Consider the following 18,483-nt stretch of genomic DNA (forward strand, 5'->3'; position numbering starts at 1 on the left):
ATCATGAAGGGATGTTGTACTTTTTCAAAAGCTTTTTCTGAATCTATTGAAATGATCATATGGTTTTTATCCTTTCTCTTATTGATATTATGTATCATGTTAACTGACTTGTGAATATTGAACCACCCTTGCATCCCAGGAATAAATCTCATTTGATTGTGATGAATGATTTTTTTAATATATTGTAGGATTTTATTCTTCACTTCTTTCAAAGAAGACATCCACCCAACCCTTCCTCAAATTTTACTTGACACTCATTTGCAAGTGTGGCTGACTTTAATAAAGATTTAGAAATCATGAGGACAGCTTATAGCACAGTTGCATAGTGAATGACTGTAAAAATATATCTGGATATTCATGGTTTTAAAAGTCCACTCAACCACTCCACCTTCTTATTGGACTTTCATCTCTCTTTATAACTCATCCTTCCCTGCTTTCTCCTTCCTCCACTTCTCTCCTTGCCCTTTGCTTCCCTTCCCACCATTGCTCAGAAACAAGCAGGCAATCGACCACCCACCCACCTTCACCACAATTAACAACACAACATACAATAAACAAATTCTTTTATTTTTTATGGAGCCTGACCACCTTTTTTGTATTTGGGCTCCTGAAGACAACCATGCTCTCAGAGTTACAACTTCTACTCCAAAAGCCTTATCTACATATTATACTCAATTCAGGCTTTTTCTATCCTAAGAGAAATTCTGTTGCCATCTGTTAAGATGTGTATTTTCAGTCTGGATATATTATAAATTAGGATGCATGTTTGACAGAAAAGTAGGAGGTACAATAAAGCACAGTATTAAAACAGAGGGACTGGACTTAAACTGAGGAGGTAGAAAAGGAAAGCTTCTGTGAGGAAAGAATAACATTTCTGAAGACTGTTAGCATAGCTCAGTGACAAACAGGAGGGAAGAATATTTCAAGTAGTGGGTCTGGAGATGGGAAGTGGTTTGGTGCACTGGAAAAGCTGAAAAGAGGTCAGCATGGCTACACCCTAACGAGGAAGAACAGAAAGAGAGGGATGAAGGTAGAGTGGTGAGCAAGGACCTGATCATGTGGGACCTTGTAGGTCACATGACTGCAATTTTTAGATTCCTGAATCTTCTCTAACAAATGAAATGACTCCATGAATTATTTTTTTCTAAACTTTGCATTTATTTGTTTTTGAAACTGAAGCAATCCTGCCAAACGTGTATACATGTGTATACACACACACACACACACACACACACACACACACACACACAACACCTTCCCTGAGGGCCATTTAATTTGGCATTATTATGAAGTCTATCCTGTAGCCATATGCATGATTCTGGGTCAGCCGGGTGATTAGTTGAAATTTACCTCCATATTCATTTTCTCTCCACAGTAATATTTCCTGCAGAGAGACCCACAAAATGAGGGTTTCTGTATAACATTAAAAAAATGTTGCCTGCCAGCAGCACATGAATTTTCCATCAGTTTTTAGGATTTGGATCTGTTCAGTCAACACATCCATTTCCTGTGAAGAACAAGAAGCTTCTTGCTCTGCTCAGTGCCTTACTAGTGTTAAGGCCAGGCAGGAATACATCTAAGTTCTGTTTACCACCAGGGTAAACTGCCTTCCTATGGCATTCTTGTGGAAAGGCACTTTTTAGGGATTCAGCATATTCTCACATATTTACAGGCAGCACTGAAAATGACACACCACGTACATTGCAGACATTGTGCCCACTGCTTACTGCCATTGTTCTCTGTGATGATGCTCATTTTGTTGTTTTCTGGAAATAAATTATTTTGTTTATTCTCCCAATTCTATCTATCCCAAACTATCTTACTTTTCTTCTCCATTCTTACTTTTCAGCTACTAATAACCATGCCTTTTAAGCTTTTTATTAAAAGTAATAAATTAAGACATTTATCTTCAAGTGGTTTCACTTTTGTCTTGTCACCACCAACATGTACATCAGCACTCCCAGAGTCCTGAGTTTACCCAAATTCATTTCAGTAGCAACAACATCCACTGGCTTTAGGGAAAAAACTCTCCCCTTACAGTTAGTTACTCGTTAATCTTACGCAACTGTACCTTCCATACAGGGTAATACTTTAAAAGTAAGATAGTTTGAGGAGGCAGTATCTTCTGTGGTTCTTCCTTAAAATGAAGCCATTGGCCATTTGCTGAGCTTGACTCTGCTGGCTGTACTACGACTCCAGCCGGTCATCCTGTGAGTCAACACTTATGGTGGAACCTTGGCTACTGGTGTCAGCAGTTTCATAGGACTTTTGGTCTTTGGCAAAATTGATGAAAACCTGATTTTTTCCAAGGAAAATAAAGTCATTAGTGCTTGGTAAGCCAAAGGAAGAAATAAGGTTGATTCTCACACCACACACACACACACACACACACACAGTGAAAGAGAAAAAAAAAAAGAAGAAAATTAGATATTATAGGCATATGTCCATACAGAAATATATATTCTCACTAGTATTTTTTTGGATATTTAAATTTAAGTGGGGTGGGAGGTGCTACCTGGATGGGTCAGTTGGTTAAATGTCCCACTCTTAATTTCAGCTCAGGCTGTGATCTCAGGGTCTTGGGGTCAAGTCTCATATCGGACTCTGTGCTTGGGTGCAGAAGTCTACTTGTCCCTCCCCCTTCTGCCCTCCCCCCTTCTCATGCTTTCTCACTCTCAAAATTAAATAAATAAAGCCTTAAAAAAAATGCACCTGGTTGGCTCCACTGGGTTAACCCTCTGCCTTCAGCTCAGGTTATGATCTCAGGGTCCTGGGATGGAGCCCTACATCTGGCTCTCTGCTCAGCAGGGAGCCTACTTCCCCTCTCTCTCTGCCTGCCTCTCTGCCTACTTGTGATCTCTCTCTGTGTCAAATAAATGAATAAAATCTTTAAAAAAAAATTTAACTGGGGTTTGAAAATAAAACCTATATCTACAATTATAAGCATAATATAAATCTAAAGCTATAATTAAATATCTATAACCACATATCTGTATTTGTAAGATTTACATTAATATCTCTATCAAGTATAATCCAGGAACCCAAGCCAAGCCATTATCAAATGTTTATATGATAACATTGAGAGAAATTTCACTAGTTTCAAGAGTTAATGCACTAAAATAAAATTTGTATAGAGAGCCCACATTATGCTCAGTAAGCCAATTATTTAACAGACAGACCTTTATTACTTGGTTTAAAATCATTAAGTCTATCATAGATTGCTCTAGAAACTTAGAGTCCACTTTGTGTCAGGCATGGTCCCAGTAGTTGATTGTAAGTCAAAGGCTGAATTTTCTGGGTCAGTAAAGCCATAATTACCCAAAGCACCCATAAAAAATTGTCCATAAAATGCAGCTCTTAGAGGTCCCTGAGGCCTAACATTTAGACCTGTCGTTACGATAGATGCTATTAAATGTTCTATATACCAGGTTGGTTGAACTGTACAAAATTAACATGCTGCGAAGATGAAAAAAGATGACCCATAAAGCCTCTAGTTATTGAATCCAAAGTAATTAAGGCAGATGATGTGAGTGAAACAAAAAAATTCTGCATTTACCACTTCGGTTGCCTGAATCTAGCAGATCTACAGGTCTGGCACTGAACTCCCTCTAGAAACCCCCATCCTATGCTAAACCAGGAAGCCAATCAATAATGTTACTTAAGAAACCTACCAAGAGGTGGAGGCAGAAAAGAAACTTAACAAGGAGAAAGTGAGGAAAGTGTTAATATCTATTTGTTTTACAGGTTTGTTGCTTTACATATTCATATAACCTAATGGATACAAATGTCTTGTAGAAGGGAAAAATCTTCTTTTCTCCATTAAAAAATAGTTATTGCTTTTCACACTTTTTTTGAACATCCCAAAATGCAGTTAAAAATAAATTAAGATAAGTTTTTCAGGTGCAAGTTTAGATACTGTTTCAATTACAAACAAAATGAATGTTATTAAAAAGAAATAACCAGAATATGTAATAATTAATAAATGACATTATGCATACAGATCATGGTATCCCACTTACCTCTTCCAGGGTAGTCTGACTCACTAAGAAATTTGTGATATTTAAAGCAGTCTTGTTGGTTTCCAGCAGATCAAAAATGTTTGCTACTCCTCCTGCCGTGACTGGCACATGATACTCTAGCATGCTGAGGTGCTGATCCTGTGGGGACGAAAGGGAAACATTTATTCTGCAATGTCTGGTAATACTGAGATGACCAGACATAACTTGACCAAGAGCTAACACTGAAATTCATTCCACTGACAGTGATGAGACAGTGTAAAGGATGGCTATGTTTTGCAACTAACAACCTGCAAAGACGAGATGAAAAGTTTTACAAATGTCAGGAAGGAAACAAATTAAGAACCTAATGACAATTCCAAAATATTCTATATTCCTGTGCACTTAAAAAGTCCTTATAGTCTTGCCTAGGAAAAATATTGTAAAATGGTATTTTAGATCTGATTATGCTCAGCTCATATAAGGTTTTTTCAGAGATCACATTTAGAAAATTTTTGTTTGTTTTAATGTAGAACTTTCTAAAAGGCTAGGGATTAACTGTTCAATTTATACTGGTTAAAAAGCTAGATTTCAAAAGCACTGTCTAGGAAAAGTCTCATTAAATACGCCACATTCAGGGCGCTTGGGTGGCTCAGTCATTTAACTGTCTGCCTTCTGGCTCAGGTCATGATTTCGGGGTGCTGGGATGGAGCCCCACATTGGACTGCCTGCTCAGTGGGGAGTCTGTTCTCCTTCTCCCTCTGCCCCTCCCCCCACCTGCTCATGCCTACTTGTGCCAGCTCTCTCTCTCTCAAATGAATAAAATCTTTTAAAAAAAAAATGCCACATTCTTTCTTAACTCACCCTAAAATTCTTCCCAATGTCTTTATTTATACCATAGTATCGCCATCTACTTAGTGACCTATTCTTGCTTCCTTGGAGCATATTTAACATCCTGCTTTTTACATATTTACTCAGTTACCATATCTTATTTGCTTTTCCTCTAAAACGAGTCTCACATTTAAACCATTCCTCTCTATTTGCACCATCAATGTTAATCCCATTCTCACCCCTCCGTATCTGAGCAACTGCCACAGTGTCCTCCGTGGCCTAGAGCCTGCATACTTCACCCGTTCTGGCACACAGCAGCTAGGATAATCTTTCTGGGGCACTCCTTGATCGAGATATGTTCTTACTTCAGCATCTACCCCTGCAACCTATACTGGTCAGATTAAGACCATGAATTTCACCTGGTATTCAAGACTTCAGTGTCTGGAAACCTCTCCTTTTCTCACTCCTTTGCTCTCTGCCTAACCCCTCTTACTGACTTGTGGCTGCATCACACCTGTCACCACAATTGGACTTTCTTACTTATTTAATCCCCAACTGCTGCTCTTGCTACTTCTCTTCTAGAGACCTAGAAACCTCCACCCACTTGCAGAGAATGGTCTGTTGAGAGAGACATGAGACTTTTATGATCACTGCATTTGCTTTGTGTAGTCCTGGTCCCAGAACACACCAAGGTGAATGGAATCTCATCACTCAGTGAGCAAACACTGGTTTCCACCTGGAAACTAACCAAAAGAAAAAGTGCTAGTATGATTTGTGTAAGGCGAAGTATCCTTTAATTTTTAAATTTCATTTTAATTTATATGGTAGAAAATGGACTTTGATAAGAATCATAAAAGCTATTATTTCCTGGAGAAGTTAGACGAGGTTTGGGAGGTCGAGGCAAAGGTATACCATAGAGGTAAAAGAATGGTTTTAAAATATGCATTCTCTTTTGCTCTCCACAATCATGGCACATTAATATGGTGTCTTGTAGTTTACGAAGTAGCTTTGTGGGCATTTTATCATCTGTTCCTCACACCAGTTTTGTGAGGTAGATGTTATTATCCCTATTTCACAAAGGAGAAAGAGGAAGTTTAGAGACGTTAAATGTCTTGCTGGAAAACACACAGGCAGAGCTGGATCGCTGCCCAAGCCTTTAAATTTCTTTCCACCATTCCTCACCTGATGTCTTTTATTTTTATTTTATTTTATTACATATTTTACTTATTTATTTGAGAAAGAAAGAAAACACAAGTGGAGGGGGGACAGAGGAAGAAGCAGGCTCCCTGATGAGCAGGAGTCCAACATGGGGCTAGACCCCAGGACCCTGAGATCATGACCTGAGCCAAAGTCTCACACTTAACCGACTGAGCTTCCCAGGCGAGCCCACACCTGATTTCTTTTGAAAACGTTCACTTGCTATAATCATCTTGTACAAACTATCTGTACATGAAAGATATTATAAAGACAGCTTTTTTTGTCCCATGCATTTAAGTACATGCTATGTGAGATATATACACATATCTGTGCCTGTCCATCCTATGAATATATATATATATGATGAAATTAAGTGAACAACATTTCAGCTAGTGTGGGAATGAAAAACTTGATTTCCAAGCAGTTCTGTTCAAACCATTGTGGGCTTGTTTTCCAAATGAGAGGAACAAGAAGAAAATATTCTCTAGCTATGACATTCTGGAATTTTACATTTTTTTAAAATAAGAAATGTCCTTGATCATATAATATCTTTCGTCCCTCAGTTCCTTAACATATATAATTCATAAACTAGTTATATATACAACTCTAAAACTAATAGTATGGTCATAAAGTCTTTGTGAGGAAGAAATAAAGATGTATAAAAGGACTACATTTCATTTATGTATGTATGTTGCGTATGTATGTATGTATGTATGTATTTTAATGTAAGCCCTACATCCAACATGGGGCTTGAACTCAGATCAAGAGTCACACGTTCTACAGACAGAGCCAGCCAGGTACCCCAGGACTTCATTATTTTTAAATAGCTATAAAATTATATAATTAACTTAAAGATTCTATTTGTTCATACTGTGTTTCAGAATATCTTATGTATCTTGAACTAATAAATATATTACAATTAATAATAAAGCTACGCTCAACTTGAAAATAGCAAGTATCCATATTAGATGATGACTATCAAAACCAATCAAGACCTAAAAGCAGGACAATTTCCTACTCACTTTTAAGTATGTTTTTGGAAAGTGCAGTTGCATAAACCTTGTGAGGGCCTCCTTGCTCACTTTGGTATTCTTCAAGTGAACCTTGACAGTAAATCCTCGTCCAAACCTATAAAGAAAAAGTGCAAAATGTGGTATGAGTTCCATTTTGCTGAAATAACTCCCCTGGAATTCTAGGTAATGAAACAGGACCCAAGCTGACCATTATAGCCCCTTTCTTAAATAAAGACTGCCATTTTGCTGTTAAAGCTCCAAGTGCATTGCAACTGGCAATAGTGTGCGGCCATGATTTTTTATTTAGCTCCACCACTATACAAAGTCACACTCCTTGGACAAAAGCTGCGTTAGAAAGAAAACATAAAAACTTGGCTTTCATTGACATCAATAAATTGGCATCTGATGTCAGTATCTGGGGCTAAGTACTTTCTAATTTAAAACTAACAAGGTCTTAAGAAGGCGAGTCATTGGAGATTTGGTGTCCAAAGTGAAGATTAAAGTCACTGGGGTTTTAAAAATGAATAATGATTTATTATGTTAGCTAAATGTTTGCCCAAGTATAGTTTGTAAACAAGTCACAACAGACTCTGTGAGAACAATGTATAATGTCTCTTTCATCCTTTTTTCTTACTTATCTTGGCTAATACTATTTCTTAAGAAGCCGAGTTGTACAGATAAAGGTATAAAGTAACACCCTGAAGTTTGGAGATTAACATGGACATGTATAAGTGCATTTGTACTCTGGCAAATATAAAATATTAATTTAATTTTAATTTGGTACTATGATATTTGTATACATTTCTCCAATGTGTTATTGATTAAAAAGTTCTGAATGCAGTAAAAATGTTAAACAGCTTACTAAAAGCCTGTGCACATGGCACATGAACACGCAAGATAAAAATCTATGCCTTTATGTACTTGTCAAGGTCTAACTTGTTATCAAGTAAATTCTTAGAAAACTACTTTCTGAGGGTATTTGTGTCGTAGTTTCTTTTTTTTTTTTTAAAGACCTTTTAGTAAGACAATTTAACTTTCAGGTGAGTTGGAGATCAACTTTTTCTTCCCATTTTGCTTCTCATCACAGACAAGCTGTGAAGCAATCCTCAAAGGTTAGTACGGTACTGGTGGAGTGACTTCCCCACACTGCATGTTAAACAAACAACACAATAGTTCTTCACTTGCCTTTTTTTTTTAAAGACTTAAATTGTTTATTTTAGAGCAAAAGAGAGAGCAAGCACTGTGGGAAGGGGCAGAGGGAGAGGGAGAAAGCCACTCCACCAGACGCCGCGCTGAGTGCAGAGCCTGGTGTGGGGCTCCGTCTTGGGACCCTGAGATCACCACCAGAGCTGAAACCAAGACTCAGAAGCTCAACAGACCGAGCTGCCCAGGCGCCTCTTACCGGCTCTTTATATGCTGCAAAGACCCAATACACTGGAACCTTCCATTCACCATAATGGCCAACCTGGTGCATAGAGCTTCACATTCTTCCATGCTGAAAGACAGAACCGCATCAGAATGCCGGGCACAGAAAAGTGCTCATAAGAGTAAGTTCAAATGTTCCATTACGGAACTCAGAAATACTATTTTAGTTCCTTAAAATGTCCTTTCCCTTGAAGGACACAAAAAATACATTTTAATATATAAATTAAATGTCTTCACCTAGGGTTTATTACTCTTTATTCTCCAGCTTGAAGCCATCTCGCTCACCTGGAATGCCCTCTCATCAAACACAGTATTTCTTTCAACCTCTTTCAAGCTTAGGCTCAAGACCTACATTCCCTGAGAAATGTTTCCAAAATAATCCTGAGCTTTTTTTCATGACACTTCATACTTCATATTCAGTTGGCTTTTATGCTTTCTTATTTATAACTAGTTAACCTGTACTTGATTATACAATCTCTCATTTCAAGAACTATGACAACTGGTACAAATCCACTCTACTTCATACAAAAGTGAATGGAAATTAAAAGATTGGCTTCAGAATATATAGCGTGCTAGGCAAAGCTAGGATATGATTTTTTTTTTTTAAAGACTTAATTTATTTATTTGACAGACAGAGATCACAAGTAGGCAGAAAGGCAGGCAGAGGATGGGGGGGAAGCAGGCTCCCTGCTGAGCAGAGAGCCTGACATGGGGCTCAATCCCAGGACCCTGGGATCATGACCTGAGCCGAAGGCAGAGGCTTTAACCCATTGAGCCACCCAGGTGCCCCATGTGTGACTCTTAATTATAAAAAAAATCTAGAACTTTTTCTACTATATGATAATTGAAGTGAAGGGATGACTTTAATACAAGGCTAACCTTACAAGAAAGACACAGATAAAATGCTTCAGTAGTTTTTTTACTGAATCGATGGGAAGGATCCACTTCATGGAGGAGGCCTGGGAGATCAGAGCTCAGATTTTGTCAAATAACCATTTCAGGAAAAACAAAACACAAAACACAAAACATTTCAGGTAGAAAGCCAGGCAGGGATAGGGTGTGGTGATAGGGAAGGGTAGTGTCTGTGGAACCACTAAGCCATTTAGATTGACTGAATGGGGGGTGGGGTGTCACAGGAAAAAAGAAGACGGGAAATTTAGATGAGGTCAGACAAGAAAAGGCCTTCCATACTAAGGCTGAGGATGATGAACTTTATGCAACAGGGAGTAATAGTTTAAGTTCCTCTTAAGAGAAATTTGTTTTTACTTTTTATTTTTAAATTTCTTTTTAAAGATTTATTCATTTGTTTTAGAGAGAGAGCATGCATGCGTGCCCCCGGGGGTGCACGCACGTGACGGGAGGAGCAGACAGAGAGAATCCTCAAGCAGACTCTGCTGAGGAGGGGCTTGATCTCAAGACCTATGAGATCGTAACCAGAGCACAAACCCAGAATGGGAGGTTCACCAGACTGAGCCACCAGGCGCCCTAAGAGAAACTGTTTGTACACAGATCGCTTAGGCCCTATTCCCCCACCCCCACCCCACCCCCCGCCACAGGAGCGGGGTTCTCACGTGAAACCTGCCTGACTTGCTCCCATGACGACAACATAAATTACTTCAACCCAACCGTGGCTTCGTGACCCATGCGCACTCTACAGGATTATCTCTTCCCATCTCTCCTCCTAGAATCCTCTCACTGGCCCCGGGGTTCCCACCCTCAGTTTACCTGTGAGATGTAAGGATGACGGAACACTTATTCTGCACTTCTTCTGAAATGATCTTCCAGAGATGCCGCTTCGACTTAGGATCCATCCCAGAGCTCGGCTCATCCTTAATAGAAAGTTACAAGAAAAATTTATCAAATTAGTTAATTTTTGATGAGGTTCTTTACCTGAATCACTGCGTCTCACTTGCCTAGAACAGAAATCACTTTGCGAAGTCCTGTGACAAACTTGTTTTATACTTAATAGGCTTCTTTCTACTGCTGTCAAAAAGCTCAAAATTCATCATTTAGAAGTGTCAATCCATTTTTAAAAAGTGTCTCAGTGAAGTTGACACCCTGTTACTTTACACTTGTCTCATATTTCTCTGGAAAAAAAAAATCTGCATCAATTAATGACAAAGTGGGGTTTCTGCATTTAATACTACATTGTCACAGATATATCTGAAGCTACATCAACAAGATTGCTACCTTGCTCCTGAGAGCTGAATTGTGGTTTTGAGTGAGAACAGAGCATCTGCTGCTCACAGAACACAATATGATTTTTCAGTTAATATGTTTGAGGTATATTTTATTTTATTTTATTTGTTTTTTAACTTTTTAAAAATTTTTACTGAATTTTTAAATTTTTATCAACATATAATGTATTATTTGGAGGTATATTTTAAATTCTATGTTATTAATTGAAATCGAATCCTCTTCGGAGGTATAAACATAACATTTGCAGAAATTTCCACGTAGAAAATATAAATTGTATTTTAAAATAAATGATGTTTTGGAAAATTGTTCAGACACAAAATTAAAATAAATGACAAACGATTGCTAAACAAGCAATAATAAATTGTAAGAGATGATTAAATTAACAAATTAGGAGTCAAGATTAGGTCGTAATTAAGAGGTCTGTTTTCTCAGTGGAGAGTATGCACATAGGATTATCTGAGGCTTGTCTTTATAGTAAGAGGCTAAAGGAATGAGTGTTGATTTGGGGAGACAGGAAAGGATATCCTGTCACTGCTCCTATTCTTGAAGATGAGAGCATATAGGGTAAATGCATATGACAGAAAATATGACAGCTTTCTTTCATAGCCTGTATTTCAGTTCAGCTCATTAACACGTAACATTTGCCTAGCAATTTTAAACATTTTAAATACTTTACCTCTATTCTGTCACAGAAGTGCCTAAGGATTGTTTTGTTCAAGTTAAGGGACACTCAGACAATAACATTCCACCATAAGCATTAATGGGCAGGGATGTAACGCATTATAAACTTCTGGTACTATGGAAAATAGGGTGTGCATCACTTAGCTGGGTGGTTTAAAAGATGGGGTCCCTGGACTCAATCCCTGGAAGAATGTGGTGATTTATAATTAAATTTGTATTGCATACAGTCAAAACTCTCCTGAAGTTCGGAGTTCCTTAAACGAAGTGCATCTTCCAAAATAAGGGCAGGTTCATTTCTTAGAAATAGGCCCCCTCCCAGCGTCTGGTCTGAAGAGCAGGATGCCCTATCAATCACCTCTATGGGTAATTTGTATTCCAGGTGATGAATTAAATTTTCCAACTCTTAACCAAAATATATATGTGGAATGCATTTCTTGCATCAAAGAATTCAAATAAATTAGAGAGGCATATTGTCAATCCCAAACTAGGTAACGCATATTTTTAAGTAACAGGGAAATGAAATTTTAGCACAACACATTGCCCTAAACTCTGTCTTTCCATTTTAGGAGAAGTTGGAAAATATGTTGGTTCACCTGATGAGTTACTAACAACAGATTTCTTCAATAATGGGCAATCAAACTGTTCCGTATTCCATAACGATATTTATTAGAATATCCTGAATTTGTTCTGGCTACTTCCTGTTCCCATAACAAGTGTTTTCTGAAATGAACTAGCCATAGCTCTTTGCTGATATAAATTCCCTTAATAAGGGCGCCTGGGTGGCTCAGTCGGTTAAGCGTCTGCCTTCAACTCAAGTCCTGGTCCCAGGGTCCTGGGATCGAGTCCTGTATCGGGCTCCCTGCTCAGTGGGGAGCCTGCTTCTCCCTCTGCCTACCTCCTCCCCCACCACTTGTGCACTCTCTCTCTCTCTGACATAAGAAATAAATAAAATCCTTAAAAAAAATAAATTCCCTTAATGAGGTGGTATATGTAAGATGTTTTGCAAAACAACCAGCACAAAGGGAGACCTCAGTAAAGATTTATGGCAACAATGACAATAAAATATTACACACACTACTGGGTATGTGGGTCTAATCCTGCAGTCCCCTTTTCCACAACGATCCTCTTACCAGCAGGAGAATGGAAGGTTTCCCTATCAAGGCCAGCGCGGTGGATAATTTTCTTTTTGTGCCGTAACTGCACAAAGAGGTAGCTCTGTCCTTGTAGGGCATCAGGTGAAGTCTCCTCAGGAGTTTATGAACAGTCTGTGGGAGGAAAACGAGTTAGGTTGTTGACCTGCTGCTGCCAAAACCCTAACAGCACTACAGGGAAAAAAGTTAATTGTGAAAGAAAGCTCTATAATGAACTGAAAACAATTCAAACATTTAAACCCAACTTATTTTATTTTTACTTTTAAAGGTCCACCTGAAAATTAATAATGTATTAAAGAGATAAAAACAATTCTGTGGAAGCTCATTTTTAAATGGGATCCCCCCCCACAAATGTGTGTTGTGTATTTACAATTGGACTGGACCTTCTGTAGGATTTCTATATACAACTTAAAAGAGCTGAAACAGAATTCTACCCTTCACAAGGCAGGTTTCTCATGGACTGTCCTCTTTGTTTCATCTTTCTTCTTACGGAGGGGGCAAATTGTCACAAAGGCTTTATGTCTATTTAAAACTGACCCAGTATCAAAACTGCAGCACATTAACTTAGGAGCCATGGGCTTGTGAGGCTATTTCTGTAGCTAAACAGCTCTGGCAAAGAGTGGAATCCTAGGAGGATTTCAACAGGTCCTCAGGGTGGCAGAAATAGAGAAAGCTGTCCCAAGGGTTAGCCATTCCATAAAAAGGCAAATGATGGCACTGAAGTACAAAATCACATTTAAAAAAAAATCAAAATGGAAGCTATTCGCTTTTACGTGGTCAGCTTTTGGGGAATCCCCTGTTTCAGAACTTATCTAAACACAGGAGGGTGTGCAGACATCACCAGCCACCGCTCAGCCCTTAGCCTCTGGCAAGTGTGATCCTTTACTGGATAGTTCTGAGCAAATACAGGTCAAGGAACTTCTGCAACTGGGTTCGCAGGCGTCTTGTCTGATATTCACAATTAAGGGAAGACTGCTTCAGTGGTCCCTGACAGCAAGAAAATGCCACAGTTTTCCAGGTCTCAGTCAGTTGTGAGAGTGGGGGGCAGGGAGCGAAAACAGTAATGGTTTTCAAAGGAGCTAGTTTTCAAACTTGTACTCACTTCTTTGATGTCTTTTTCTGGAATCCCGTGTATCCTGGCATAGAAGTACAGGTGTTCTTCCACAGATACCAGGTCGTCTAAGGCATCCTCCTGAGGGCAGTATCCAACGAGGGAGCTGTGTGAGTCAACGTAACCCAGGGATCTGAGTTGAGAGAAGAAAAGACACAGAGTTGCAAAAGGCATGTCCCTGCTTGTCCCCAAATATGGGGAAGGCAGCTCTTTTTTGGTCATGGGGATTGGTGATTCTAATAAAAAAAAGGTAAAATATCCCACGACCATATCACACTTAAGATTTATAAATTCCCACCTCCTAGAATAGCTATTTTTCCCCTAAGGATTTAATAATGCGACTACAAAAATAACAAAGAGTTCATTTTAATTATTTTTTTCATGTCATTATGTTGTGCTCAGTAAGTTGAAGCCATAGTTTTTCATACCCAGTTTTATTTCTGATCAGAATATTTCCACTTGAAGGAATTACGTCTCCTGTCAGCATCTTGAAGATCGTTGTCTTTCCTGCTCCATTCACCCCAAGAAGGCCAAAGCACTAGTTTGGGAGAGCAAAGAAAAAAAAATATATAAATCCTAATCCAAACCAAAGACATGTTACTGTTATATCCTTTCCTCTTTCTCCCTGGGTGAAATAAATTACAAAGAAAAATACATCACTGGAATTATTCATGGATATTGTAGTGTTCTGTTGGTATTTGATAAAACTTTTTCTCTTTTAAAACAAATGGTTACTTAAATATCTTTTTTCTTTTAACCATATGAACGTTTGTATATATACTTACGACTTATTTTACACATTATCTTATATTATATTATCGGGTGACATGACAAAACATCCCACAAGTAAGATATGCTAACTTGACAAAGTAATTATATTTATAGATTTCACATTATTCACACAAAATCACAACTTTACTGAATAAGCCACTGAAGGAATAATTTTATGCTGTTGAATAGATTTGATGCATTTGGTTTGCAGCTCTGCTCCAAAAACTAAGGGAAATGCTCACATTCTCTTTCTCCTTTCAGAGTTGCCTTAATATTTCTTTCTTTCTTCTTTTTTTTTTTTTTGCCTTTAAATATTTTGTTATTTATAAGACAGTGAACAAGAGGGGAGGGGCAGAGGGAGAGGGGGAGAGAATCTCAAGCAGACTCCACACTGAACCGCTGAGTCTGATGTGGGGCTCAATCCCGTGACCCTGAGATCATGACCTGAGCCAAAATCAAGAGTCCGATGCTTAACCAACTGAGCCACACAGGTGCCCCAATATTTTCACTACAAAAACAGCAAGAATAAATATGGATGCAGTTGTAGGACCTTGCTTCTGGACACTGGTCTCTTCATGCTGTTTTTCACAAATGGCTGAGAACTAAAAGTTGAAGACAGCACCCCGCACAGGCAGCATGACTGGAAACCCACCCCAGGGAGGACAGCAGCTTGGGATGGGGTTTAGAATTTGGGGTGTGGTCACTCCCTTCTGTTAAGAGGGAAGATTTAGAGGGTAAGTAAAACATGGATGTGTGTAAATTTTATATACAGAATCCATCAAAATACTCAGGGGGTAACTTCCATATTTCTAGAAAAAAAAATTTCCAGAAAAGAAGATTTTTGTCACTTAATATGCCAATATAAAGGACCGTTCAGAACGAAGCAGTGCTCCTCACCTCCCCAGCAGGTATCCCGATGCTGATGTTGTTTACAGCTATAATCTTTTTGTGGATAAGCTGGTAGGTCTTTGTGAGACGATGGAGCTGGACCAGGTCAAAGTCACCTGCACCATTCTCTACTCGGAATCTCTCAGCCCGCACATCTTCATCTTCATCTATTGTCTCCATTATGGGTGAAGAATTAAATTTTCTAAAGAAGAGCCTAAAAAATGGACCCAGTGATTCTGCATCAGTGATTCTGGACGGCATCATTCAATTCTCACATATTTTAATGGGTTGTCGCTTCACTGAAAGTGTGCAATCACACACTAGGTTTGTTTTCAATTTGTTGTGCATTATGCTGCTTAAACAAGTTAAAAATTAGCATGGATGCCATTCACCATATCCAATATGGTATTCGGAAAACAGCTTCTGCTTTCCATGCCTTAAATGCTTTCAGATCCACTGTTACAATTCAGAATCTTAATTTTAGTAACAAGGAGATCAGTTTGGGTTTGAAAGTTACCTCCTAAAAGAGAGACCAGAGTCATTAATAAGACCCAACACTTATAAGTCCATGATCAATTATCATCTTCTTTTTTTTTTAATATTTTATTTATTTATTTGACAGAGAGATAGCTCACAAGTAGGCAGAGAGGCAGGCAGAGAGAGAGGGAGAAACAGGCTCCCCACTGAGCAGAGAGCCCGATGTGGGGCTCGATCCCAGGACCCTGAGATCATGACCTGAGCCGAAGGCAGAGGCTTAAACCACTGAGCCACCCAGGCGCCCCCAATTATCATCTTCTTAAAAGAAAATCCTTTTTATTTCTTCTTTTATCATCAGCGACATGAATGTTCCTCTATGTTCTGTTTCCTGTGGAAGTCTTATCTAGGATCTAGTTAAGGTTATCGGCCCTGAAAACTAATTAAGTCTCAAACCCACATCAACATCTTGCCTAACATATACTGAAGCAAACCAAATCAAACAAAATTTAAAAACCCAACAAATCAATCAGATCTTCCTCCCAATGTTCCTGCTTCTTTTAATGATATCCCCAGAGATTCCAACTGTGATGTTTTCTTTGAATCTTCCCCATTCTAAAATCCACTCATGTCAGTCTCCTAACACTGGAAATGCCTCTAACACCCAGTCATCAATCATGTTCTGTCTATTTCTATTACCATCAGAGGCTTTCACTCTTTCTCACCTAAATTCTTCAGGAATCTCAAACTGCTCCAATATCTCTGACTCTTCCATTCTAATCTGTAGGACATCCAAAGAATCACATCTCCTAAACCACCATTTGATCAGGTTGCTTTCTGGTCAAAACCTTTACTGGACGACTATTTCTTTGTTGAACAAAGTCCAAATCATCTCCTTAGCCAAGTATCTAATAGACTCCATGGTCTTCTGGCCACATGCTTAAGTTCCTACTATTTCATTACATTTATTCTATGTTCTAATCACACTGTATTACTCATTTCTCAAATACAAGCCAAGATTTTTTTGCTTGATCTTTGTTCTTGTCATTGTTTTCATTATTTTTAACTTACATTTTATTTTTCCATTCGTGATACATGCACATCAATGCATTAAAAAGGTACTGAGGAATATATAGTGAGAATATATGGCGAGAAGTAAGTTTTCCTGTATAGTTCTCTTCAGCAAGGCACCCATAATTAGAGATAGTCGGTGCATATGTACATATAAATTATAGTTCTTTTCTAACCCAAGTGGTAATAAAGAATTCACAAAGTTCTGAAACTAGGTTTTTCACTTAATAATATCAGCAGTAACCCCAAATATTACATACAGAACTGTATCAGTCTGATGACTGTACAGTGTTTCACATATGAAAAAAACATACATAATTTATCAAACCAACCCTTACATGGAGGACATTTAGTTTGTTTTCATTCTTTCGCTATTAAGAATGGCTGCTATGATGGATGATTTTGTACATAAATAATTCTGCATGTGTATGAGCATATTTGTAGGAAAAGAATCCTAGAAATGGAGTAGCGGGGTCAATGGTATATATATTTCTTTTTTTAATTTATGATTCTGTTTTTCTCTTTACCCGATCTTCTCCAAAACCCACTGCTAATATGCTACTCACTCAGTACTCTTTTCTCATTTCTACTTTCTATCCTTCCTTTTAAACAACTCAAACACTACATCTTTTGTTTACATATGTATTTTCTTTTCACCACGGAATCTTTTTTTTTTAATTTTTTTTTCACCACTGAATCTTAAGGCTAATCTCCTTAAAGCTAATAGTTGAGCTTCTTTAATATTATTCTCTCACTCTACAACAATACTTGCAGACATATAGTAAGGTCTGGTAACTATTTACTAAATAAAATGAATGGTGAATTACTTGACAGTTTTTTTAAGTTTTTTTGACCACATTTCCATTTTACTAATGGAAAGATGACTATGGACCACTTCTGAAATATTCTGAATTGAGTTTTATCATGGAGGTCAAACACAGTATTTTCATTTCATTTACCTGAGTTTCTTTATTAGCCATTCATTGATTAAAAGCCGCAAGAAAAAGAACATGGTGCCCTGAGAAACCAAAGCCACAAACATTGCACCTAATTTATCCATCTCAAAGGTTTCACTTGGGTATTCCACTCCATATGCTTTTAAGAAGTCTAGGACTGACTGTTGTTGAGAAAGTTCAATCAAACCGTAGCCAAAGCAGAATTGTGGAAAAATCAGGAAAATGCGCTTGAGGGTTTCAGAAATAAGTTCTAAAGTCTGAAATGAGAGGAAAAAAAAAATGAAGCTCAGTGTTAGACTTCTAACAAATTGACAGAAATGCAAAACTAGATGTGGACAAATAGTAAAACTTGAGAAATTCATCTAGATTGGCAAATATTTCACATGTGTGCTGAATTTACATGTAAGTATTTACTCTAAACAAACAGTAGAGATTTATAACTAAAATACAAGCAGAAAAGGATTATCTTTTTCTTGAGATGATCAGGCCATCAGGCCATGATCAGGCCAAATCCTGGAGGCTGAATCACTTCTAGCCCTGCCTTACATCCTAGGAATGCAGAAATAGTCAAGCTGTTGGGGTCTGACACAAGGTATTGGTCAAGCCTGAGTAAAGGAGGCATTTGGTAAGGTTAAGTTTTAGAACCTTAGGTAAATTTGTACGTGAAGAGGGACTAAAATGAAGTGAGAAAAGAGAGACAGCCTATCTTGATAAGGAACA

At 38.1% G+C, this 18,483-nt stretch overlaps 1 protein-coding gene across 1 annotated transcript in view; it reads right to left on the reverse strand.

The window, feature by feature from the left end:
- Window positions 1-597: 597 nt before the first annotated feature.
- ABCA12 (ATP binding cassette subfamily A member 12) overlaps window positions 598-18,483 on the reverse strand; it is a 176,551-nt gene continuing 158,665 nt past the window's right edge. Inside the window, exons 44-53 of the mRNA XM_046019118.1 lie at window positions 17,767-18,020; window positions 15,272-15,476; window positions 14,032-14,141; window positions 13,595-13,736; window positions 12,472-12,606; window positions 10,187-10,290; window positions 8,439-8,531; window positions 7,046-7,151; window positions 4,020-4,157; window positions 598-2,295 (exon numbers count right to left, since the gene is read on the reverse strand). Of these exons, the coding sequence (XP_045875074.1) occupies window positions 2,188-2,295; window positions 4,020-4,157; window positions 7,046-7,151; window positions 8,439-8,531; window positions 10,187-10,290; window positions 12,472-12,606; window positions 13,595-13,736; window positions 14,032-14,141; window positions 15,272-15,476; window positions 17,767-18,020 (1,395 nt within the window). The 3' untranslated portion in view covers window positions 598-2,187. The remainder of the gene's footprint in view (window positions 2,296-4,019; window positions 4,158-7,045; window positions 7,152-8,438; window positions 8,532-10,186; window positions 10,291-12,471; window positions 12,607-13,594; window positions 13,737-14,031; window positions 14,142-15,271; window positions 15,477-17,766; window positions 18,021-18,483) is intronic.

Source organism: Meles meles, chromosome 9 (genome assembly GCF_922984935.1).
Source record: "Meles meles chromosome 9, mMelMel3.1 paternal haplotype, whole genome shotgun sequence".
NCBI lineage: Eukaryota > Metazoa > Chordata > Mammalia > Carnivora > Mustelidae > Meles > Meles meles.